Below are 25,115 nucleotides of genomic sequence, written 5' to 3' on the forward strand. Positions count from 1 at the left end.
CCAATGTTGATGTGTTGCCTAAGCTGGTGGCCATCATGTGTGGCCCTTACCATTAGCCACCGTCTCCGGCCATTGTCGCCGCCTGTCATCGCCGTCGCCTCCTCCACATCTCGCTGCTATCTCCATTGTGTCATCCATGACCATCTATGATTTCTTTATTTGCTAACTCAAAGCACTCTCTCTCTCTAACTCCGCCTCTTCTCTCACCCCCAAATCTCTGTGAGGTCTTCAGCACCACCAATGAGATCTCACCGAAATCTCAATGTATACTTATCCAAACTTTCTGTGGTCCTCAATTTTACATCCTTATTCGTGAATCTGATAGGGTGCAAAGCTTGGTATCTTTACCAACTAACATCCAATTATTTTCTGCAATGTGATTTAGTATGTTAATATAATTATATTACAAAACCGAAAGGTCCATATGAAGGACAAATTGGTGCCTCATATTCACTATCCATTATGTGAGGAATATCAACATCGACAACTTTTCCTTAAGATAGACAATATTTATGAATTTGATTTAATTGCTAATAAATTGATGGAGAATTATTAATGGAGTGTAACGTCTCGTAACAAGGTGCCATTACAAGCTCAAGTTTGGCACTAGGATCACCGATATCATGGGCGGTAAACTTCATGGATTGACATCAGAACACGAACAATCTAGTTCCAATTCAAAGTTAGAAAGTGAAAGAATACTAAATTGTTACTGCTTAATTGGATTATGTATCACACTGAAGAAGTATTTGTATCCCAAACAACAAACGCAAGAAGGGAAGTAATCTAATAAGGGTTATTTAATTCCAACAGTCTGCACATCCATGGATCATCACACATAAAAAGCCCTTAATCTAATATCATGTAGCATAAAAGTCGAAAGAACACATTGTTACCGTGCATTCTTTCACTACAAAACCGGTTAAGATAATCAACAATACTTGAAATCCGCCAAAGCCATTTCAAAGTCGCAAAATATTGCTAATTTGCTAGTAATAACATGCTTATGTTGCTTTTGTGTGCAACAAGTTGTTCACCGATATCTTCCAAAACTAGCTCTTAAGTCGTATCTAGCTAGTTGTTTTTAGTTTCATTTTGTTTATCATGCCCTTTCACTAATATAATAATAGGCCATAGGTAAGCTAGTCACTCTATAGCCTTTTTTAATATGGAAGTTCTCCTACATAGTTGTCTGAAGGATCATAGTTGCAAATGACATACCAACCCCCACTGTCACAATTAACGCTAGCACACCCGATTCAGGCCGAGTTGCGCCAAGCCACCTGAGTGTAATGCAAGCATCTATGCCGGCTTGTGCAAGTGTTGTTATTGTAATTGTTAAAATATATGTCTCGAGTTTGAGTTCGAACGAAATCCGACGATGTATTGTGTGGATGCTCCAGCACGTGAAAGAACGAAAAAAAGATTGGCACATATATTTGCCGGTGGATATGTGTTCACGTGAAAGGATGAGAAAAGGGAAAAGTGCAATCTTTGACTTTGGCCAAATAATGAGGATATTTGGCCAAAGTGGACTCCTTGAAGATAACGACAATGAAAGAAATAAAGAAGAAGAAAAGATAAGATTTGCTTTCTTGTTGTTTGAAAAAGTTGCGTGCAGGAGTAAGAAAGTCCAAGTTTGAGATTTTGTTGACCCTATCTTCACGGTGGAAATCTGCACATTCTTTGGTGGTGGGTTTAATATAAAATGCTTATCAAGCTTGCTTTACAAATGACTTTTGAAAGAGAGTCCTAAAGAGCCATTCATTGAGTGCTTTGCAAGGGTTTCATTCGTGGGTTTTTGTTCGTGGAATTACATCAAGAATTCAAGTGTCAAAGCCGATTAAATCTTGAGGTTAGATTTGTGTTAATTCCTTTGCGAGATATCGCTAGGAATTGGGGACTAAACACTGTGTGCGTTATTGGATGTAATTGGGGTTTGGGAAACACCGAGAGTGTTTGAGTTACTTGAGTGTGGTTCTGTAATCTCCGTGTATCGCTCGTTCTATAGTGGAATTTGTTGCTACTCTTCCCGTGGACGTAGGTCTCTACGACCGAACCACGTACATCCGGTGTCCGATTTATTTTCTTGTTCTGTCTATTTATTGTTCGATCGCTTGTTCCGCGCAACAATTGGTATCAGAGCCAGGCTTGTCGAGTTGAAGCGAATCGATGGCGACGGAAGAAGTAAAAGTGAAAATCGACAGATTTGAGGGGAAGGATTTTGGTTTCTGGAAGATGCAGATTGAGGATTATCTATATCGGATGAAGCTGCACTTGCCCCTATCCGGGGAGAAACCAGAGACGATGAAGCAAGCCAATTGGGAATTGCTGGATAGACGAGCGTTGGGTGTTATTCGAGCGACGTTGGCTCGTAACGTCGCGTTTAATATCGTCAAAGAGAATACCACTACGGGTTTGATGAAAGCCCTGTCGGATATGTACGAGAAGCCCTCTGCAATCAACAAGGTCTATTTGATGCGGCGTCTGTTTAATTTGAAGATGAGCGAAGGTGCGTCAGTTACTAATCATATCAATGAATTCAATGTGATCGTTAGTCAATTGAGTTCGGTTGATATTGACTTTGAAGATGAGGTATGTGCTTTGATTCTATTATCCTCATTGCCCGATAGCTGGAATACTACTATTACTGCTGTTAGTAATTCCTCCGGGTTAACAAGTTTGACGTTTGATGGTATTCGAGATTTGATTTTAAGTGAGGACATCCGTAGAAGAGAATCTGGCGAATATGTATCTACCGCTTTAGTAGGTGAAAATAGGGGAAGGACCGATATTCGTGGTAGTAGAAGTAGTATGAACTTGAATAGACGCAATCAGTCTAGGACTGGTGGTGCTGTCTGTTGGAATTGTGGCAAGAGAGGGCATCTTAGAAAGAATTGCTTAAAGCTGAAAAACGAAACGGGTAAGGAAATTAGAGTTGAATCTGCGGATGATATTGCAGCTATAGCAGAAAATTCTGATGGTGTCGATAGTGTCTTGTCTCTTATCGAGAATTCGTCATTTGACGGATGGATTATGGATTCTGGTTGTTCTTTTCATGCTACACCAAATAGAAACTGGTTTGCTACTTATCGGTGCACGGATAGTAGTAAAGTGCGGTTGGGGAACAACGCTGAATGCGATGTTGTGGGTGTTGGTGATGTTAAAATCAGGATGCATGATGGTATTGTGAGGACATCGGGCGAAGTAAGACACGTTCCAGAATTGAAAAAGAACCTAATTTCCTTGGGTGCCCTAGATTCAGTTGGATGCGGGTATTCTTCACAAGGTGGAGTTCTAAAGGTTGTTCGAGGTGCCTTGGTGATAATGAAAGGAATCAAGCATGGAAGCCTATATGAACTTCAAGGTGAGACATTGACGGGTTTCGCTCCGGAGACGTCGGTATACGTTCGAGGGTCTAACTACTGCTCGAGAAAGACTTGGGTGATTGTGTCGAAGCACAAGTTTGATGCTGTTGTCGGGAACACGCGGTCGAGAGCTTTGATCGAGGTGGAGGCTGCTAAGTCGATCAAGCATGTGCGAACCGACGGTAGCATGGAGTTTTGCTCAAAGCTGGTAAATAAATTCTGCATGATAAAGGGCATAGTGAAACACCGCACTAGTGCCGGTAAACCACAACAGTATGCGGAATTGATGAGCAGAACATTACTAGAGATGACCCGTAAAATGATCTCTAGTGCTGGTATGGCTAGAAGAGTTCTAGCGGATGCGCTTAGTATGGTGAGCTACCTGGTGAACAGATCTCCATAGATCGCGATCGGATTTCGGACTCCCGAAGAAGTGTGGTCAGGTAACGTTGCTGATTATTCTAATTTTAGAATATTTAATTGCCCGTGTTATTATCGAGTAAGTGATGGTAAGCTCGATGTGAGGGCAAGGTGCATATTCCATGGCCATGCACGAGGTGATCGGGGCTATCGGTTGTGGTGCTCAAATATAAATTCACCTATTCGCAGCAGAAAAGTTACCTTTGACGAGTCTCTAGTACTTCGGGGTAGGAGTGTTTGTGGTAGTATAAATACGGATCTAAACGGTGTTCAGCTTGAGGTGGAGTTGCAACCGGAAACTCCCGAGGTAGCAAGTATCGGCGTGATAATCGACACGGATGGTGCTTGTAGCGAGGTGGAGCCCGTAGAGCCAACGGTTGCTGTAATCGCTGATATTGATAAGGTACGTATTCGATCTCCCGACGGATATGGATGCAACGGTGGTTTTGCTTTATCTGCGATTAAGGAGCTTGTGTCAGAATGTCCTTGTAGAGCGATTAAAGATGCATGTTCAGTTGGTATTCCGATGAGGTCCACGGTTATGGCAAAGTTCAAGCGCGGCTTGGACTTGGATGATATCTGTAGCGGTTGAGCCCATTGGGGCTGTTGAGAGAGTAGCAGATGATGTTTGGATTATCAGCGAAGCGATTGAGACTTGGCTCAAACGTCGAGCCAAGGTGGAGATTGTTAAAATATATGTCTCGAGTTTGAGTTCGAACGAAATCCGACGATGTATTGTGTGGATGCTCCAGCACGTGAAAGAACGAAAAAAAGATTGGCACATATATTTGCCGGTGGATATGTGTTCACGTGAAAGGATGAGAAAAGGGAAAAGTGCAATCTTTGACTTTGGCCAAATAATGAGGATATTTGGCCAAAGTGGACTCGTTGAAGATAACGACAATGAAAGAAATAAAGAAGAAGAAAAGATAAGATTTGCTTTCTTGTTGTTTGAAAAAGTTGCGTGCAGGAGTAAGAAAGTCCAAGTTTGAGATTTTGTTGACCCTATCTTCACGGTGGAAATCTGCACATTCTTTGGGGGTGGGTTTAATATAAAATGCTTATCAAGCTTGCTTTACAAATGACTTTTGAAAGAGAGTCCTAAAGAGCCATTCATTGAGTGCTTTGCAAGGATTTCATTCGTGGGTTTTTGTTCGTGGAATTACATCAAGAATTCAAGTGTCAAAGCCGATTAAATCTTGAGGTTAGATTTGTGTTAATTCCTTTGCGAGATATCGCTAGGAATTGGGGGCTAAACTCTGTGTGCGTTATTGGATGTAATTGGGGTTTGGGAAACACCGAGAGTGTTTGAGTTACTTGAGTGTGGTTCTGTAATCTCCGTGTATCGCTCGTTCTATAGTGGAATTTGTTGCTACTCTTCCCGTGGACGTAGGTCTCTACGACCGAACCACGTACATCCGGTGTCCGATTTATTTTCTTGTTCTGTCTATTTATTGTTCGATCGCTTGTTCCGTGCAACAGTAATTATAGTACTGCTTCTCCACAACCCACAGGCTCACGGCATAGGTGCCTGTAAATATGCATATGCCCTTGGCGAGGTTCTAGCCATAGGGCCCATTGGAGTGGACTCGGCTGCACTCGACTACCCGTCGATTAGCATAGCTTGGGGTATAGGCAGCGACAGTGTAATCCCATTTCATGTTCCCCACACCAATTTGATTCCGGGCGGCATTATGAGATACTATTGGGGTGAGTTCTGGGCATGAGTCGGTCGAAAGAGAGAAATGGAGAGGAGAGGGATGATGATAATTAGAGAGTTCATTTCATCAAACGAAAGTAAAGTGAAAGGCTCAAGTGAAGTTTCAAATTTCAGCAAGCGTTCCCCTTGCCATAATCACCGGGCAACAGAAACCGTCGTTCCCCGTTTTGCTTTGAAAAGGGGGAACCTTGAATTTGGTACAGTAACCAAACATGATTTGAAAGCAGTAACCAAATCTGGAATTTTTCCGTTAGTCAAATCAGACGGAGTTAATGGAAGGTACTAATTTAATAAGTTTTATTATTTGATTGTCCTATTTGAACATTTAAAACCCAATTGCACTATCCTGACGGATTTTAGGATTTTTGGTAATCTTGTTAAATTATAGAGATATGAGGATTCATCTTGTTGAAACTAAAACCTACCCCTGCACTTTGGTGGGTGGCTATATTATTATTAATCAAAATGAAGACTATGAAGTATGAAATCTTTAAGCTCACAAATAAATCCAAAATTTTAAAATTTATGCGTCAGTATTTTAAATAATTATATTATGCGTACAAATTCACGAAAATGATATCATAAGCTATTATTTTCTATCTATTATTTATAATGTCTTAGTCTTGATATATGCAGTCAATTTTCTTTTTATATAATGATGGTATTGGCGCATCAAATAAAAACTATCTTTAAATTAGCGGTGATCGGTTCCAAGATGAGTGGTTTCCACCCTAGAATCGAGAACCATCCGCTAGGGATCGGTTCCACAAAATACGAATTCTGAACCACCCGCTCGTTTTGTGGATCCACTCGAGAACTAAGCCACTAGTCCAGTCCAGTTTCCAGTTGGATCTATAGAATCGGTCTTGCCGAGCATCAACATCAATTAAAAGAAGCACCAATGAAGATCATAGTCCGGAGAGGGACTAAATCCATAGCCCCAACAATAATCGAAGTCATGTAGGAACAATTTGCAAGTTTGGATTTAGAACAATCAGCAAGTGTGGAACAATTTGCACCAAGTTGGTGGCACCAACGAAGATCACAATATGCCATTTCTTGGTCCATGAGGTGACCGCGGACCAAGAGGTAAGAGAGCTCAGCTGGCCGACGGAAAAAAGCAACTGCAGACATACTCGAGTGTTCAGCTAGTGTGAGAGGCATAGACGATCGCAGACTAGCCTTAGAGAGCTCAATTGGTGCGATTCGGGCTTGAACGATCACTTACAAGGAGCGACGAGAGCTAAGGTCTTGTAGATCAATAGTAGATCGAGAGTCGAGAGGCCAAGCAAATCGAGAGCAAATCGAGGCTGAGTGATAAGGAGTAGATCGAGATTGAGACCGAAAGTGAGAGGAAACAGAGGTGAGGCTAGGGTTTTTTTCATTATGGTTGGTGCGGCGTGCGTGGGTTTGGGTGAGGTGAGCTACGCACGGGTCGGACGATTGAAAATTTGAGGGTTTTAGCTTCAATTAAAAAAATACATAGCTATACTATATAAATAGGTCCAGTCCGATTAGTCCGGTTGAATGGTTTCCACCTAAAACTATGAACTGAATCGGTACCGATCGATTTCAGAAAATTGAAACCGAGAATCGAACCTATACCCATCGGTTACCATTCAAAATCAGCCGGTTGGGTAAGGTCCAGTTCGGTTTGGGTGGATCCCGTTTTTGGTTTTTTGCTCAACCCTATTTTAAAGTAGTTACCAAAGAGTTTCAGATTGAGAGATAATGAAGAGAGGCGGGGAATGAAAGGAGGATAACTAAGCAGTGGTAGGTAGGATAGGAGAGTAGAATAGTAGTGTCGCCAACTAAGTTATGATGAATTGTGAGATTTGATGAAATTACTACCAGTTGTTTTAAAATCTTAAGTTGTTAGATGAAATGACACTTCACCTCACGCTTAGTCTTGGTTTTTTTGCTTAGTATTAAGCGTGAATATATTTAATTGGGGAGGCAAATAGGAGCTTGGAAAGTTGAACTCAGGACCTTTTGCTGTAAAACCATATAAGAAAGCTAATTAGAGAATCTACAGTAAATAGCCAAGAGAGAGGAAGCGAGAGAAGAGAAAAAGAAAAGAAAACAAGAGAAACGAAAAATATGATAAAGTTCAAGAGATAACATCGTTTGCAATAGCTTTATTATAGTTATGGTTTTTTTTAAGCTCGGATTATAGAAGCTAGATAATTTCATAGATATAAATTGGGGGGTATGAGAACCGAACCGAAAAATCAAACCGAATCGAACTGAACTAAAAAATTCAGGCGTTTCGATTCGGTTCAGTTTTCAGTTCGGTAAGTAAAAATATAGCCAATACTTTTTTTTTGTTTGGTTTATTTCCAATTTGTTTGAATGCAACTAAAAAAATAAACCGAACTAAAAACATCACCATTCTTCTTATGCTACCGCCTCGATTTCTACCATTTCTTGCTCGAGACCGAAGCTACCCACGATTTCCTTGAAGTAATTGACATGGGTGTTTTCTCTTCCTCTTTCATCGCTGAGCGCATGCTCTTCTTCTCCCATCCCCGCCGCTCCTCTTCAAGTTCTCCTTCTTCCTCTCTGCTTCTCACCTCTTCTTCTCTCGTTTCTCTGCTCTTTTAGGGCGGTCTGCATACACGTGTGGGGATTGACTCGAGTTTTACGCAAATGCTTCTCTCTCCGTGCGTCCTCGTGTGGCATCGGGGATTGCATGGGGTGGGAATCACGAGCGTTCAGGGTGCTCCGCACTTTGATTTGTTGCATTTCGCCTTCACTCCCAGGGACGTGCTAGATCGGGTTTTGTGTGCATTTTTCTGCCTAGTGTCTCCCATGCTGTATGATTTTTGACTGGTTGTGTGACGGGTGGATGGAGAAATGGAGATAATAGGGAAGACGCATATGGAATTGAGGGATTTCTGGGGTTCAATGAGTGAGCGATTTTTGGTTGTCCATGAATGTTGGGGTTTTTTGTTCTGTGTTTTCAACTCATATTGCAAGAACAAATAATCGAAAATCAAACCAAACTGGATTTTCAGTTCAGTTCATATTCAGTTCAGGGTGAGATTTGGTTCGATTCAAGGGTAAACACTAATGGTTTGGTTCAATCCGACTTTTCAAGAAAATCAAACTGAATTGAACTGAACTGTTGACACCCCCATGTTGTACTTGGCTAGGTGGTTGAAATGATTAACCTAAAATTTGGAAATTGTTGTGAAAGCTCTAGAAATCTTGACTATTGGGACGGTGCAACACAAGCCTAGTACTTCCATCTGGAGAATTTAAAGAGTTCAAGTCCAAGTCCTTTAACAAATCTCGATGTATGATGATGATGATTTTTATTCATTTCATTGGCGTATCTTAGTTCTAACATTAGCAGCAGAACTGCACATGCATGTTAAAAAATCAATAATCATTTACTTCGTCCTTCGTATTTTAACATTATCGGTATGTGCTTTCTCCAAGTCTTTTTTAGAGTTTCTTTCAAGTCAGGTAGTCTTTTATGGCTATTCAATGGTTTTCTCTTTCTCTTTCCGCTCAAGTTATGTTACATCGACGTACATTGTACTTTTTTTTTTTGTCTGGCATGTGTAGTTAAGGAAATCTTAATAAATTTATTTTCTCATTTTCTTAGTTATATATGGCCAAAGTTGAGATATTACGACCTAGCTCTAGTCACCGGTGAGCCATGTTCATCCACAGATAGGCCAATTATGATTATTTGACTGATATTGCTTTAATATACGACCTAGCTCTAGTCCTGGGTAGAAGTAAATTCCAACCATTGACTTCCTATCTCCAAGAGAAAATCATTCTCTTTTACACCAAAAGTTTTGATTTCTTTTGTAACAAGTTACAAAATCTGCGCTTTGCATATGCATACCAGCATGTAAATGTTTTATCTGCATGTATCGGTATTTTCACACGTTATTTTTATCCGTGTTAACATATAAAGTTCGTCACTTAATACGAGTAAATCACATAATGCAAATCATATAGTCAATCCCTCAGATACACTTGGGTGGATGCATTTGAAGGATTCTAAAGGTGACTCACATCAGTTTGAGAGGTCATTCCCATCTCTCATGGCGTAACACTTTGTCCCACGTGACATTTAATTATATGGGCGAGCCGAAAACATGAAAAGCCCGAATAGGCCCATATCGGACAACCCGAATTTCCAAGTCCTATAGGTGCGGGCGAGATTTTGAGCTCCCTCTTGTTCATCCTACAAAATCATAATTAATTTAAAAAACAAATATAAAACAGTGATATTTTTTAGGCGAAAAATCTAATAACTGGTATATTTTTAATATGGAAAAAAAATATTTGGGCTAGGGCTCAACCAGCCTGGACCTCTATTTCGGTCTCTAACGAGCCTGAAAATTCCATGAACTTGTTAGTGCTCAAGTCACGTTATTTATTTATTTATTTTTGGTCAATCAAGCCACGTAATTGACGGGCTACTGCGAGACATGTCTCCTCTTGTTTGTCCCTTTTTGGTTGGGGTGGAATCTTCAGTCTTCGTCTCCGTGGACTTCCCAGTCCTCACGTAATTACTAGGGAATATGAGGCATCAATTTGTTCAGTCTTCAGTCTTTGTCTCCATGGACTTCGTGGACCTTTCGTTTTTCATGACCTGTCATATAATATCCTCGCAAGTTGCATGAAATTTCTAATTATGAGCAAAAATAAACATCATACTTGTATTCAGCATTTTCCAAACTCGCATTCATGCATACATAAGTTAGAAAGATCGAGTATGCATCAGCTTCACTACTTGAGCTTAAGGTTTCGGCCTTTATTGCTTGACTCGTGATAGACTTGGACTCGAAATCAATTTCTTGGAAAAGACGAAAAGAATCAAACAAGAGTAGGGAAGAAAATTTTACCCAAGAGACAACACATGTAAAGGATATTTGTGGAAAGAGAGAATAGAGTTTCAAGATAACTTGCCTTATAATGCGTCTAATGAATATCTATAGCTGAACTTAAAACAAGAAAAGAAAAATAAAATATGTAAGAAGACAAGGTCATCATCGATGGTACAACGTTAATTAATGTTGTACAGAGTATGAAAATAAACACATGAGGTGACTTCCGTCCATCAATCAATTTGACCGGCCACTCTCTAGTCATCGTGGCCTAGGTCGAACATTCGTCTTTCCCATGCGCATACCTTTTCAGCTTTTGCGGTCATTGAACTCTGATTTAGGAGTCGATTTCCGAGACGTTGTTGTATACGACTAGATGGATGAAATGGTTAACCTATAATATGAGAAAGTGTTGCCAAAGCTCTAGAAATCTCGACTGTTGGTACGGTATAATACAAACCTGATATTTTTATCTCATTAACAAATCGTGTGGACTTTGCACAGGCAAGATTTTGAGCTCCCTCTTGTTCATACTATCAAGTCATAAATAAATTAAAAAAATTAACTTACAAAACAGTGATATTTGAGCCAAAAAAATCTAATAACTGATCTATTTTTAATACGGAAAAGAAAAAATTCGGGCAAGGGCTCAACCAGCCTGGACCTCTATTTCGGTCTCTAAGGAGCTTGAAAATTCCGTGGACTTGTCAGGGCTAACGTAATTGACTGGCTACTAGAAGACTTGTCTCGTCTTTTTTCTTTTTGGTTGGGTTATCGTCGTCCACTTACACGACGCAGTTGATGGAATCTTCAATCACCATCTCCGTGGACTTCCCAATCCTCACGTAATGGATGGGACTTCCCAATCCCCACGCCTTCAATACATCATGTGGACTCCCGCTTCTCGCCCTCCTTCGCCTTTCCCTTGCGATTCACCTCGGGTTTGTCTTCTTCGTGCCACATATCTCTGTCCATGAGCAAAGCCTTCGAAACCCTCTCCTCCTAACTTCTCGACTTAAATTCACGATTAACTAGCTGACATCTTTTCAAGATTCGATTTTTGTGGATCTCTCTAACATCAAGAAAACCCTAACCTCAATCCTTGCTCTGATTCCAGATCTTAGGTTTCAGCGCACAACCACAACGAAGTAAAGCGTAAAGCGTAAAGTGTAAAGCGAGAAAGATAAATTGATAAAAGATTTATTCTAATTCATTCTTAAACTAGGGCTATGTCCAATAAAGAAATTGACGTAAGGATAAAGTGAACGAGACACATATGATTTCCGATCAATGAGAAGTATGAGTCACACCCCCAACACAACGAGCCTAGATCTCTATATCAGTTTCTAACGAGCCTGGAAATTCCGTGGACTTGTCAGTGCTCACGTAATTGACGGGCTACTAGAAGGCTTGTCCCTTTTTTTTTTTTTTCCTCTTTTTGGTTGGGTTATCGTCGTCCACTTGATGGAATCTTCGGTCTTCGTCTCCATGGACTTCCCAATCCTCACGTAATACGAGGCACCTATTTGTTCAGTGCTCAGTCTTCGTCTGCATGGACTTCATGGAATGAGAGGCACCAGTTTGTCCTTCATATGAGAGGCACCAAGTCATATGGCAGAAATTAAGTGGACGATAAGGCATTCACGACAATTAATAACAATATGCCACCTCATTTATCTTACAAAATTTATAAGATGGTCTTAGTGTGTTTAAAATGTTAATAACACTAGCCGTTTTTATTGCCACACTTTACAATTGTTTCATGGGCTTCAAAGCATCGAGTGTGGTTCTTGGATACCTCAAGAGTCCTTACAAATGTCTTAAAAAAAGAGGATGGAAAATTGTGGACCACAACAAGGTTGGGATAAGTCTACGTTACGTCCCATAGTTGAGTTAGTCAATAATTCAGTTCTGCACAAGACGGAGGTTATAAATGCCGCCGAGACTCAAGAGTGGGTCACTGGAGGAGATGGGAAAACAACTGTTTCTCGTGTTCAACTCTGCCCTCTTGTGGTGGTGGAGCTCAATTGCAATTCCCGGTGCTTGCTCGCAAAACCAAACCGACCGGCTTGCGTTAGCCTCCTTCAGAAATGCGATACACGAAGACCCATTTGGAGTCTTGAGCTCTTGGAATGATTCGACCCATCATTGTGAGTGGCAAGGTGTTTTGTGCAGCAAAAGACATCCTGGGAGGGTCACTTCCCTGGTCCTAAGATCACAAGGCTTGGGAGGCTTCCTATCTCCTCAAATAGGTAACCTCTCTTACTTGAGGGTCATGATTTTACAGAACAACAGCTTCCGCAGCGAAATCCCACCACAAATCGGGAACTTGCTTCGGCTCCGTCTTCTCGATCTTAGTAACAACTCATTTGACGGGCCGATGCCCTCAAATCTTTCCCTTTGCTCGAATCTCGAGACCCTGAATCTCATAGACAACCAGCTTGTGGGGACAATTCAATCCAATCTGGGTTCTTTACCAAGGCTCTCTCGCTTGGGCTTAACTCGTAATAAACTTGTAGGTCCCATCCCTCAGTACTTTGGAAACCTCTCTCAACTGCTAGTCCTCTCCCTGGCATACAATGCTTTGAACGGAGAAATACCCGAGGAACTGTCCAGACTCGAGAGGTTGGGAAATTTTATGCTATCATTTAATGAACTAATTGGGGAGATTCCACCAGGGATTTTTAACATCTCTAGCATTTATTCCTTCGATGTTGCTTCGAACCAGTTGCGTGGATCCTTCCCCTCTGATATCGGCATCACTCTTCCTTCTCTCAAATTCTTTACAGTAGCCAATAACTCGTTCACCGGAACTATTCCATCATCCTTAACAAATGCCACCAGCCTGCAGAGCATTGCCCTTCTCCTGAATAATTTCCATGGGCCAATACCGAAAAATTTGGGAAGGCTAAAGGGCCTCGGCTATATTGACTTGGATGCTAACCAGTTGCGGGATGACTTAAGTTTTATTTCTTCTTTAGCTAATTGTTCCCACTTAAACAGGCTCTCCGTAGAATCAAACTTGATTGACGGATCACTCCCGACATCCATCTCCAATCTCTCCACCAGCATTCAGGGAATTTATTTGTCAATGAATCAGATACAAGGAACTATTCCTGCAACCCTCGAAAATCTCTTCAAGTTGTCTGCCTTGACTTTAGGTGATAATTTTCTAACTGGTCACATTCCTGATGCCATCGGAGCACTTTACAGCTTGAAACTTCTTGTTATAAGTGGAAACATGCTTACTGGAGAGATCCCGTCTTCAATTGGTAACATGACCTTGTTATCTCTCCTTCACCTTCAATCCAACAATTTCCAGGGCTACATACCGCAAAGTCTGGGCAACTGCAAGCAACTAATCGGGCTCAATCTTTCAAATAATAACCTAACTGGCTCGGTTCCAGTCGAAATCTTGGCTCTTTCTTCCTTGTCGATCTTCCTCAGTTTAGCGCACAATAATTTAAGTGGATCTCTTCCGATGCAAGTTGGTTCTTTAAAGAATCTCGCTGAATTAGATCTGTCCTATAACAGATTGAACGGCTTGATTCCGGTGTCCATAAGCGAGTGCTTGATAGTGGAACGACTTTACTTAGAAGCTAATTCTTTTCATGGTCAAATCTCGGAAGCTTTACGTCCATTACGGGGTCTACAAGAGCTGGACCTTTCCAATAATAATTTTTCTGGTCCAATCCCGAGCTTTCTGGCAGAGCTCTCATTACTCAAGTACTTGAATTTGTCCTTCAATGAACTAGAAGGACAACTTCCTGTGGGCGGAGTTTTTCTTAATGCAAGTGCTGTATCGATTTCTGGGAATAAGGAGCTTTGTGGAGGTGTTCCGAGTCTGAAGCTTCCTCTTTGTAAATTGCCAACCTCAAACAAGTCTTCAACAACGAAGGCTTCAACAACGAAGGCCATAGTGATATATGTGGTAGCTGCCAGTTCATTATGTTTGGCTTTGTTGTTCTTGTCTATCTTTTGTTACCGCAAAAAGAAGCAGACAACAACCGATGCCTCGCCATCATCGTCCTTGGATCACCAATTCTTAAAGATTTCTTTTAAAGAACTCTTGAGAGCTACTGACAGATTCTCCGAAACAAACTTGATTGGTAAAGGAAGATACGGCACGGTTTATAAGGGAATTCTTGAAGGCGGTGCCACGGTGGCGGTGAAGGTGCTCAATTTAACACGAAGAGGTGCTTTGAGGAGCTTTGTCTCCGAATGTCAAACTCTAGGAACCATTAGACACCGAAACCTTGTGAAGATACTAAGCGTATGTTCGAGCGTGGACTTTAATGGCAATGATTTCAAAGCTCTGATATATGAGTTCATGGCTAATGAAAGTTTGGAGGAGTGGCTGCACCCTGGGATTATAGAACGAGATGATGAGCACGGCGAATCGAGAAATCTGAGGCTAGTGCAGAGGTTAAATATCGCCATCGATATAGCTACTGCAATTGAATATCTCCATAAGGGTTGTTCTCTTGCAATCGTCCATGGAGATCTGAAGCCAAGTAATGTGCTCCTGGACAATGACATGGTGGCTCGAGTTGGAGATTTCGGGCTTGCAAAGATCATTTCAACGATGTCTGTTGAAGCCACAGGAGTGCAGGGCCAGAGTAGCTCAACTTCAACTGCCGTTAGAGGATCCATTGGCTATGTGCCTCCCGGTATGAATCTGTTAAATTTTCTTAATTAGTTTTGGTTGATTGTGATACTAACAGGTAAGTGTTCAAAGTTTGAATAAACAATAATTACTGATGTTATGTTATGCTTCGTATGCTCTGAAACCTCGTTCTCACAACACAATGACCTCTTTCCCCTATTAATAGCTTTAGCAGAAAAAGAAAATACTTATCTTGGTGATCGAAAAGATGAATAGTAGCATGTCGTAATCGTATTTGAAATTAAAATGAGAAAAAGGTATGTTAAGTTGATCGGTGAATGAAATTATTTCTGATCAAAACTTGTGAATCCGTGCCAATAAACGGATCAAACATATAGTGTCGTGCCATATTCGTATTTTATTTTTATAATTCGTATTTTATCTCATATTAGGTTCATGCACTGAAATGGGATAGTGTTTAATATTGTAATAAAGTCGATTACGGTCCGAGAAAACGACGGGAAACTTGTTTCTCTTTTGGTACGCCGTGACTTAAGTCTTGACAGTAAGTAATTGACCCCTCACTGTGGATCACTTCCAGTTGACTTGACCTATAATTTTATATTTGTAAAAATATAAATGCACGCTAATGTCACACAACGTACACTAATTGACAACTCGATGGGCTCTATCCAACTTTCCTGTGACTTGACCCATAATTTTATGTTTGTAAAAGTATGATTTTATTTTTCACTGTCCCTATATTTCATGTGGATCCTATGTTGTTAACTGATATTTAGTACACTTTACAAATCCTAAAATCTCATTTCTCTATGATTGATGCGTTTCGACTTTTGTGACAATTCTTACGTCAAACGATAAACATCCGCCATAGGCAATACACTAAACGGAAGTCAAACAGAATCCTATGTGAATTGGCATTTTTTCCTGTATAATCAACTTTAAGAAAATGTATAATGCTCATTCCTATTTAATGTCTTAATGAAATTTTCAGAGTATGGCATGGGACACAAGGTTTCCACACAGGGGGATGCATATAGTTACGGCATTCTATTATTGGAGATGTTTACTAGGAAGAGACCTACTGAAGAGGCTTTTGGGAGCCATCTTAACCTTCATAGCTTTGTCCGAATGGCTCTTCCGGATCGGATGATGGACATCATAGACTTAAGGCTTTGGAATGAAGCTGGCGATCAAAAACAAGAGATCAAGGTGAGAGATTGCATAATCTCCATATTCGAAGTTGGAGTCGCATGTTCAATGGAATCACCGCCCGATCGGATGGACATGACCAAGGCGATCAGGAAATTATGCTCAATCAAGGCAAGTTACGAAACCAGAGAGAGGATGACAGGTACATAGCTAAGTCAATTTTCTCATTCCATCTTGGAACTCTGTGACAAGTAGAGGCATCATGCAAAGGCAGTGCTAGCAAATTGCCGTGAACGTCTCCCTAGCTAGTCTGCTTACCAATATATGTTCTGTCCGTTTTTAATATTTACACCAATATCTATATTTAAAAGATGTAGAAAGTGGATGTATGGAGTTGACAGGCTACCGATTTCCACCGAGTAACCATGTAAAATTTGATCAATTTGCTTATTTGTACGGTTCTCTTCATTTCTAATGCCGCTGTCGATGAACTTGTTTATTTGCTTAATTACCATGGTCCCCCCCCTCCCCAAAAAAAAAAAAATCTTTCGAACTTAATTTTTTTTTTTCATTTTCAAGCTTACTTTTATGTTTCATTATTTAATGCCATGTCATCCAATAAAGATACAGAGTTTTTTTTTTGTCGAAACGAGCATCTTCATTTCATATGACAAGATGATTACATAACTTCAAGATAAATATGCAAATCCGACAAAGCAAGTAAAATAAAAAAAATATGAAAAGTGAATCAACTTGATACTGCTTATCAAGACTGGCCCATTCCCTAAAAATAGATATGTTGTAGCATAAATAAAAAAAAAAATTTTGTCAAAAAAGTAGCATCAAAGTTCACAAGCACATAAATGGGACAAGATCAATAAAAGGAAACCTGGACGCATATTTGTTGCACTCCTCGCTGTGCTGATCATACTGTCTAACAATCCTCGTCAAGTCTTCCCCTCAACCTACCCTCTCTCTTTCTTCACCATTAGCCGCCACCTCCGGCTTGTGTCGCCACCTATAATTACTGTCGCCTCCTCCACATCTCGCAGCTTTCTTCGTCGTGTCTTCCACGACCATCTTTGATTTCTCTATTTGCTGACCCAAAACACTCTCTTGCTCACTCTGCCTCTTCTCTCACCGCCAAATTTCTGTGAGGTCTTCGGCACCACCAACGATGGCCTTTGAGATCTCACCAAAATCTCAATGGATAGGTCAGATATGGAAGAGGCATCCCCAGATCTTGAGACAACCTTCTGATCTCATCATTGTCGAGAACTTAATATCGATAACGAGAGGAGCACGACGCGAGGTCTTGGGACCCGCCAAAGGCATAAACTTGACATTCAGGTGAGCTCAGCGGCCCTTAAACGAGAGCGGGAGAGAGATAGCTATATGAAAGCAGGAATGATGACCGACATTGAAGCGATAGGAGAGAGAGAGAGAATGGAGCGTAACATGACCTGGTGTTGGAGACCCCATCAATCTATACTGCGGCTAGTTGGGAATGTGATTGGGTAAGGTGTAATATTTAATTAGACAGACTCGTGTCTTGATCTGGTGTTGGAGACAGCGGAATCCATGAAGTTTGTCCCGAAGAACTCAGATTTAAATGGGGGCCCATAATAGGAGGGTGTTCTTCTCTTTCTTGATCTAACACCTACATATCTATGACAATATACTAAGCCATTGACACCATTCGTCTCAATTTTACGTTTCTTAAAGTGTCATTCATCTCTGTCTCATAATCACCCATTTCATAGACAACCAGCTAGTTCTTTATCTGTTCACATTAATAGATTGCTTAGTTGACCTTGATTCATTATCGAATACTCACCGGTTTCATGTATAACTGCTTATTTTCTTTCCATCCATAATTACTTCATTATTCGCTTGAACGGGTGTGCTCGACCCCGTTACATTATAATAGTGATAATAACGTGCATGAATTGTTAATTCCATTCAAGCGAAGTGATTGTATTCATAGTAATTTGAAGATATTTTCATGTGGACAATATACATTCTTGTGGCGAAATAGACGATAGTGTTTCAACAATAGTGATAAATTCTTATGCACAAAAGACATGCATATTTTATCAAAGCCTAACTCACCGGCGAGATGATTAAGGAGATCGAGGTTTTCAACCATCATAAAGTAAACTACAAGTCTATATCAGCTACGTCACCAATATTTGTACTCTCTTTTCAGGTTTATATTCAATGAAATCTTCGCATAAATAAAAACCGAAACTTTTTGGATAGATCTCTAATAATGATTCATTTTCTGGACCTTTTTCTTTCCTAGCACTTAATAACCCTTGATTTAGAGGAAGCCATTTGCAAAGCAAGCATCATTGAGAGAAGAACTCGATTTGAGGGTGTGGTAACAGTCGCGTTTTAGTTCTATTGATAAGCATTAACATAAAAAACACAGCATTTACGACTTTTGTCTAAATATTTTAATGATTCCCTCACGTATAAAGTGTACATTGATATTAACATATATATTAAGTGAAGACCTGATAATGAATTTGACGCCTCACATGAGCATCAAAGGAACCAACCAATTTGGGTTTGGGCAAGACCTTTTGGTAATTAGTTCTAACTAAATCAATCTTTGCGGGCCATACTTAGATTTTTAACCTCTATATTTGATGATTTATCTCATATAGAGTTCGGGTGAATGAGTTATGGGCAATATGGCAACTAGCTCTAAGAATGGATTGGGACTAAATCGACTTATCCCCTCTATCTTAGGGCAAGGGGTGAGCTCCACTAGCTGGTATTGTTAGGAGTGGGGAGAATTACACAAAAATTTCTAAACTTATCGCAATTATGTCAATTCAATCTTAAATCTTTTCTTTTTTTTGCCAATTCAATCTTAAACCTTCTATATTTGTGTCAATTTAGTCCATCCGATAAATTTTGATTGAAAATCATTGATGTGGCAATTTTTAATTTTTTTAAATATTTTATTTATTTTTGCTTCTTTTTTTCGTCCCTATCTTCTTCTTCCTCCAGCTCACCAAGGTCCAACAACCAGCATAGGCGAAAGGTCCAGAAACCGGTCAGAGGCGAGAATGCACCAGCTTAACTACTTGAGCTTGATTTTTCAGCCTTTATTGCTTGACAATTTTAGACTTGGACTCGAAACCAATTTCGTGGATAAGGCCAAAAAAACCATCAAGAGTAGGGAAGAAAGCTTTTACCCAAGAGACGAGGTCACCATCGATGGTACAACCTTAATTATACAATGTAGAGGGTATGAAAATAATCACATGAGGTTAAATTCGTCCATCAATCAATTCGACTTGTTCATGCACACCAAAGCCTGTACGCGTCTCGTTCATTTGGGCGGACCCTATAGAGAGAACCTCGCGTGGGCTTCCTCCGATTTTTTTGGCATAGGAACAGTGAAAACGTGGGTCAGGGAAAAGCCCACTATAACTATAATTCCAACTCATGCGCACCAAGAAAGGTCTATGGGTATTATACACAGGTGGTATGGCACAAGTCGATTCGACCGCAGACAGGCCAATTGTGATTATTCGACCAATGTTGCTAGTCATGGTAGGAGTAAATTCTAAACATTTATTTCTTATTTCTAAGAGAAAATTATTCTCTTTACACTAGAAGTTTTAGTTTCATTTCTTAAATTTTGTGGCAATTTACCAAATCCGCGGTTTGCATATGCATACCTAGATGTAATTGTTTTATCTACATGTATCGGTATTTTCACATGCTATTTTTATCCGTGTTAACAAATAAACTTCATCACGAAAGATATTGAGAATGCCGGCACTTATGTTATTACTGTATATGTGTTGGACCAATGCCAGTGACAAAATTTAGTTTCATTACCATGGAGACCTTAATGAGTCGTGAAATCCACTTAACTATCCAAAGTGTCCACTATAGACTTTAAAACCAAGATATAATGGACTAACACATTTTCATGAATGGCTCTTGGTCCGCCACTTCTTAAAAATCAAAGAAATCATATAGAATTGCGATTTGTCATTCAATTTACGGATTCGATTTTATTTCTTGGTCATTTAAATAATTTACGTAAATATGAGATACTTTATGGATGTTTGCTAAACATTATGGGTGGGTTTGGTTCGGCTTCGCAAATAGGTTTGGAAGAATGCAAATACCTTTAGTCGAAGGGGCTTTAAAGAAATGTAAATATCGCTTGGTAAAAAAATACTTCGAAAAGAAATTTTGGCCTACCTAGTATTTGGCAAAAAAAAAAAAAATTGCAAATGAGCTTTCTTAAATAAAATATAATTAAAAAAATAAAACCCATACATAGGGCAAAGATCGGCGGCTGCCCGCAAACCAGATCTGGCACCGGAGGCCATTGGGCAACCCCCGGCTCTAGTCGCCTAGGCCACCCGGCTACAAGTGGCCGTCACCACGGTCATGTAACCCCGACAATGAGGCCTAAGGTTGCGTGACCTAGGCGGCCGTCACCTAGGCTGTGTGACTCCAGGCAGTCATCATCGGGATCGCATGGCCCGGGCAACGGCCTCCTAGGGTCCGGTGACCCCCAACTATGGTGGCCTGGGCCGCGCCACCCCAAGTGATCGTCGCTAGGGTCGCGGGGCCCGAGGCAACCCACATCAAGGGTCGCACGACCCTAGCGGCCTAGGGTTTCATTTTTTTAATTTTATTTTTAATAAAAAAATAGGGACAAAATCGAAATTTGAAAGAAAAAGTGAGGATAGTTTGGGGGAAAAAAAATTCTTGTTTCAGCATCCTCAAGGCCAACTTTCATTCCAAAGTGCCTTGAAAATGGTTGCCAAATGCCTTGTATTTTTCCCATGAGGCTTTGAGACTCAAATGGGCTTTGGGAAAGCTGAGCCAAACCCGCCCCATATCTATGTGGTAAATCACTAAATCAATCCGTCTTATCCCAAATCACATGAATATTCCTTATTATCACATCCTCAGTATGTCTCGTATGGACATTGACATGTCACTAGGTGTCAAAATTTCAGCCTGGAAACATTATTAGTGAGTTAACCCCGATGTTGAGTAAGCAAATTATCCACTGAATGAGTGCCCACCTCTTCTTGGGTTTATAGATGCGAATACTGGTAAATCACATAATGCAAACCATATATAGTCAATCCCTTAAATGTACCTAGGGGGATGCATTTGAAGGATTCTAAAGGTGACTCACATCGGTTCGAGAGGTGGTTTTCGGCTCTCATGATGTAACACTTTGTCCCGCGTGATACTAAATTATATGGATGAGTAAAAAAGATAGAAAGCTTGAATCGGCCCGGATCGGACGGCCCGAATTTTTAGATCCTATAGGCGCAAGAAAGATTTTGAGCTCCGTCTTGTTCATACTATAAAGTCATAATTAAGTTAAAAAATAAATAAACATATAAAACAGTGATATTTTTAGGCGAAAAATCTAATAAATGATTTATTTCTAATATGGAAAAGGAAAAATTCGGGCTGGAGCTCAAGCAGCTTGGACCTCTATTTCGGTCTCTGACGAGCCTGAAAATTCCATGGACATGTGAGTGCTCAAGTCACGTAATTGACGGGCTACTACAAGACTTGTCTCTTCTTGTTTTTTCCTTTTTGGTTGGGGTGGAATCATCGGTCTTCGTCTCCGTGGACTTCCCAGTCCTCACGTAATTAATAGGGAATATGAGGCACCAATTTGTTCAGCCTTCAGTCTTCGTCGACCTTTCGTTTTTGTAATATATTTATCTTGACACCCTAAATCATATGGCCGAATTTTCAATGAGTTCTGGCCACCCCCTATGCCACCTCTCCAATTTATATGCAGATGACTGCAATCAGAAAATTTGACTAACCTATATGAAAATGATTTAATATTTTTGGCTAGTAGCCAGAGTGAGACCCTAATTTTTATATGCAATTTAATCCGAATGAGTAGTCAAAATTTGGATGTCAACACTCGTTAAGTGTGTCTTTTTTATTGATACACTTATTTGTCACCTATGCATCCTAATCTATCCGGAAGAACTCAATCCAAGTCTATAATGGTAGGTTGTCGTGCTTGTTCACTTTAAATGGCTAATTAAGGTCAAGTGTCTGGGTTAAGTAAAAAAAGAAATATATCTATGTCAAAGGCAAAACACATTTCATTCGATTTTATATTTCCTAAATTTCTTTCTCTCTTCACAATATTCGATTCCTTAGTTGCCCTTGTTTTCAGTATCCATGCTCACCTATTATATATATAACTACTCATTTTCTTCCTATGATGATGACAACATGGATGAATTGCTATTTCCATACGAGCGAAATGAAGATATTTTCAAATGGACGATATACATTCTTATGGCAAAATAGACGATAGTTTTTCAATAGTGGTGATATTATTTTACCTCTTTCCTTATACAAAAAAGACATGCCTCCTCTGTCAATGCCTAACTCATCGGCCTATATCAGCTATGTCATCAGTATTTATATTCTCTTTTCAAGTATATATAAAGTGCACACATGATCATGGATTTGAGGACCCGCATGAACATCAATAAGATGTATCGGTTTGGTATGGGCAAGGCCCTTAAAAGTTCGAACTGAGCCTATCCAGTAATTAGGTCTAACTAACTGTGTCTTTTCTGGTCATACTCAGATTATAACTTCTATATTCTTCTTTTCTTACATAGACTTCATGTGAATGAGTTGTGTGCAGTATTGCAACTGCCAGCTCTAGGGATGGATGGGACCATAATTGACTTGGGGATTAGTACTAGACCGCCTTATGCCCTCCATCTTAGGGCAAGGGATGCGCTCAACTAGGTAGTATTGTCAGGAGTGTGGCAATTGCATAAAAACTTTCTTAATTGAACGATGAGATAATACGCTTGGAGATAAATCAACAGGAAATTAAAGTGCGAGGACTCAAAACAAGGTCATATGCTTCATTCAGTCCCCCAATGGAAACTTTATGAATCATTTAATAAAGTGGATTTAATGCATATTCTTAGTAAATTTAGCTGTCCCTTGCCTCAATGTCTATGCATCATAATTGAAATTACAGACTATTGCTTTGTCAAAGCGTATAATATCGTTGAAAGATATCATGAAATTTCTAATTATAAGCAAAAATAAACATCATACTCATGCATTCAATATTTTCCGAACTCGTTTTCATGCATACATAAGTTAGAAAGATTCAGGATGCATCAGCTTGACTACTTGACCTCGAGGTTTTGGCCTTTATTGCATGACTAGTTATAGATTTGGACTCAAAACCCATTTCTTGGAAAAGACCAAAAGATCCAACCAAGACGAGGGAAGAAAATTTTATCCAAGAGACGACATATGTAAAGGATTTTTGTGGAAAGAGAGGAGAGTTTCAAGATAACTTGCCTTTCAATGTGTCTAATGAATATCTATACCTAAAATTAAAACAAGAAAAGAAAAATAAAATATATAAAACAAGGTCATTATCGATGGTACTAATGCTGAAACGCAATAGAAATTAGCTAAATAGAAAATTGAAATTGAAAAGAGGAACAATTTATTCTCTCAATTATGATTATCAAATCAACATAATGTCTCAAAAAAACTGCCTTCCACTAGGAGTCTTAAACACCATTTTATACGATGTTAACCCTAATTAAAATAAGAAACACAAAATTACGAAAATGACACTACAATTATGAAAAATGCCTAAAAACCCATCAAAACGACTCCAAAATGCGAAAAAACGACGTTGGTCACAGCAAAGCAGTGAGTTTTGATCAACGACATGTTTCCATGCAGCTGACCAAATTTCAATCAATTCCGAGTTGGCCAACTCTAAGTGCATCAGGTACAGCCTTAATTAATGTTGTACAGAGTATGAAAATAAACACATAAGGTGACTTCCGTTTATCAATCAATTTGACGGGTAACTCTCCAGTCATCGTGGCCTAGTTTAAACATTCGATTTTTCGATGCGCATATTTTTCCACATGATCACCCTATGAATACCTTTTCAGCTTTTGCGGTCAATGAACTCTGATTTACGAGTTTTACGCTTGTGGAGTCGGTTGTTGGAATCAATAAGACGTTGTTGTGGATGAAATGGTTAACCTATAATATGAGAAAGTGTTGCCAAAGCTCTAGAAATCTTGATTGTTGGTACGGTATAATACAAGCCCGATATTTTCATATGAGGAAATAAAAAAAAAAGGTTCAAGTTAGAGCTCATTAACAAATCAAGCGGACGTCAACATGTCACTACGTGTCAAAATTTCAGCCTTCAAACACTATTAGTGAGTTAACCTCAATGTTGAGTCAATAAATTATTCACTAAAGAAGTAATTGCCCACCTCTTCGTGGGTTTATAAATGCTAATAATAGTAAATCACACAACACAAACCATAGAGTCAATCCATCATATATACCTAGGTGGTCTCACTTGAAGGATTCTAAAGGTGGCTCACATGGGTTCGAGAGGTGGTCCCCAGTTCTCATGGCGTAAAGCTTTGTCCCACACGACACTTAATTATGTCGGTGAGCAAAAGAGATAAAATGTCCTAATCGGCCTAGATCAGACGGCCCGAATTTTCAGGTTCCATAGCCGCAGGAAAGATTTTGAGCTCCCTCTTGTCATACAAAACAGTGATATTTGACTCGAAAAAATCAAATAAATGATCTATTTTTAATATGGAAAAAATAAGTTCGGGCTAGGGCTCAACGAGCCTGGACATCTATTACGGTCTCTAACGAGCCTGAAAATTCCGTGGACTCGTCAGTGCTCACGTAATTAACGGGCTACTAGAAGACTTGTCTCTTCTTTCTTTTTTTTTCTTTTTGGTTGGGTTATCGTCGTCCATTTACACGACGCGCTTGATGGAATCTTCGGTCTTCGTCTGCATGGACTTCCCAATCCTCCCGTAGTATGAGGCACCTATTTGTTCAGTGCTCAGTCTTCGTCTGAATGGACTTCGTGTAATGTGTTTGTCTTAACATACTAAATCATATGGCAG

At 39.9% G+C, this 25,115-nt stretch overlaps 1 protein-coding gene and 1 pseudogene across 1 annotated transcript; one reads left to right on the forward strand and one right to left on the reverse strand.

The window, feature by feature from the left end:
• Positions 1-1,163: 1,163 nt before the first annotated feature.
• LOC115755197 lies at positions 1,164-5,571 on the reverse strand (annotated as a pseudogene).
• Positions 5,572-12,294: 6,723 nt separating this feature from the next.
• LOC115755216 (probable LRR receptor-like serine/threonine-protein kinase At3g47570) lies at positions 12,295-16,350 on the forward strand. Its single transcript, XM_048279656.1, has 2 exons — positions 12,295-15,031; positions 15,983-16,350. Exons 1-2 carry the CDS (start codon positions 12,295-12,297, stop codon positions 16,348-16,350), a joined length of 3,105 nt encoding a protein of 1,034 aa, XP_048135613.1.
• The last annotated feature ends 8,765 nt before the right edge of the window (positions 16,351-25,115 follow it).

This window comes from Rhodamnia argentea, chromosome 5 (assembly GCF_020921035.1).
Source record: "Rhodamnia argentea isolate NSW1041297 chromosome 5, ASM2092103v1, whole genome shotgun sequence".
Taxonomy (NCBI): domain Eukaryota; kingdom Viridiplantae; phylum Streptophyta; class Magnoliopsida; order Myrtales; family Myrtaceae; genus Rhodamnia; species Rhodamnia argentea.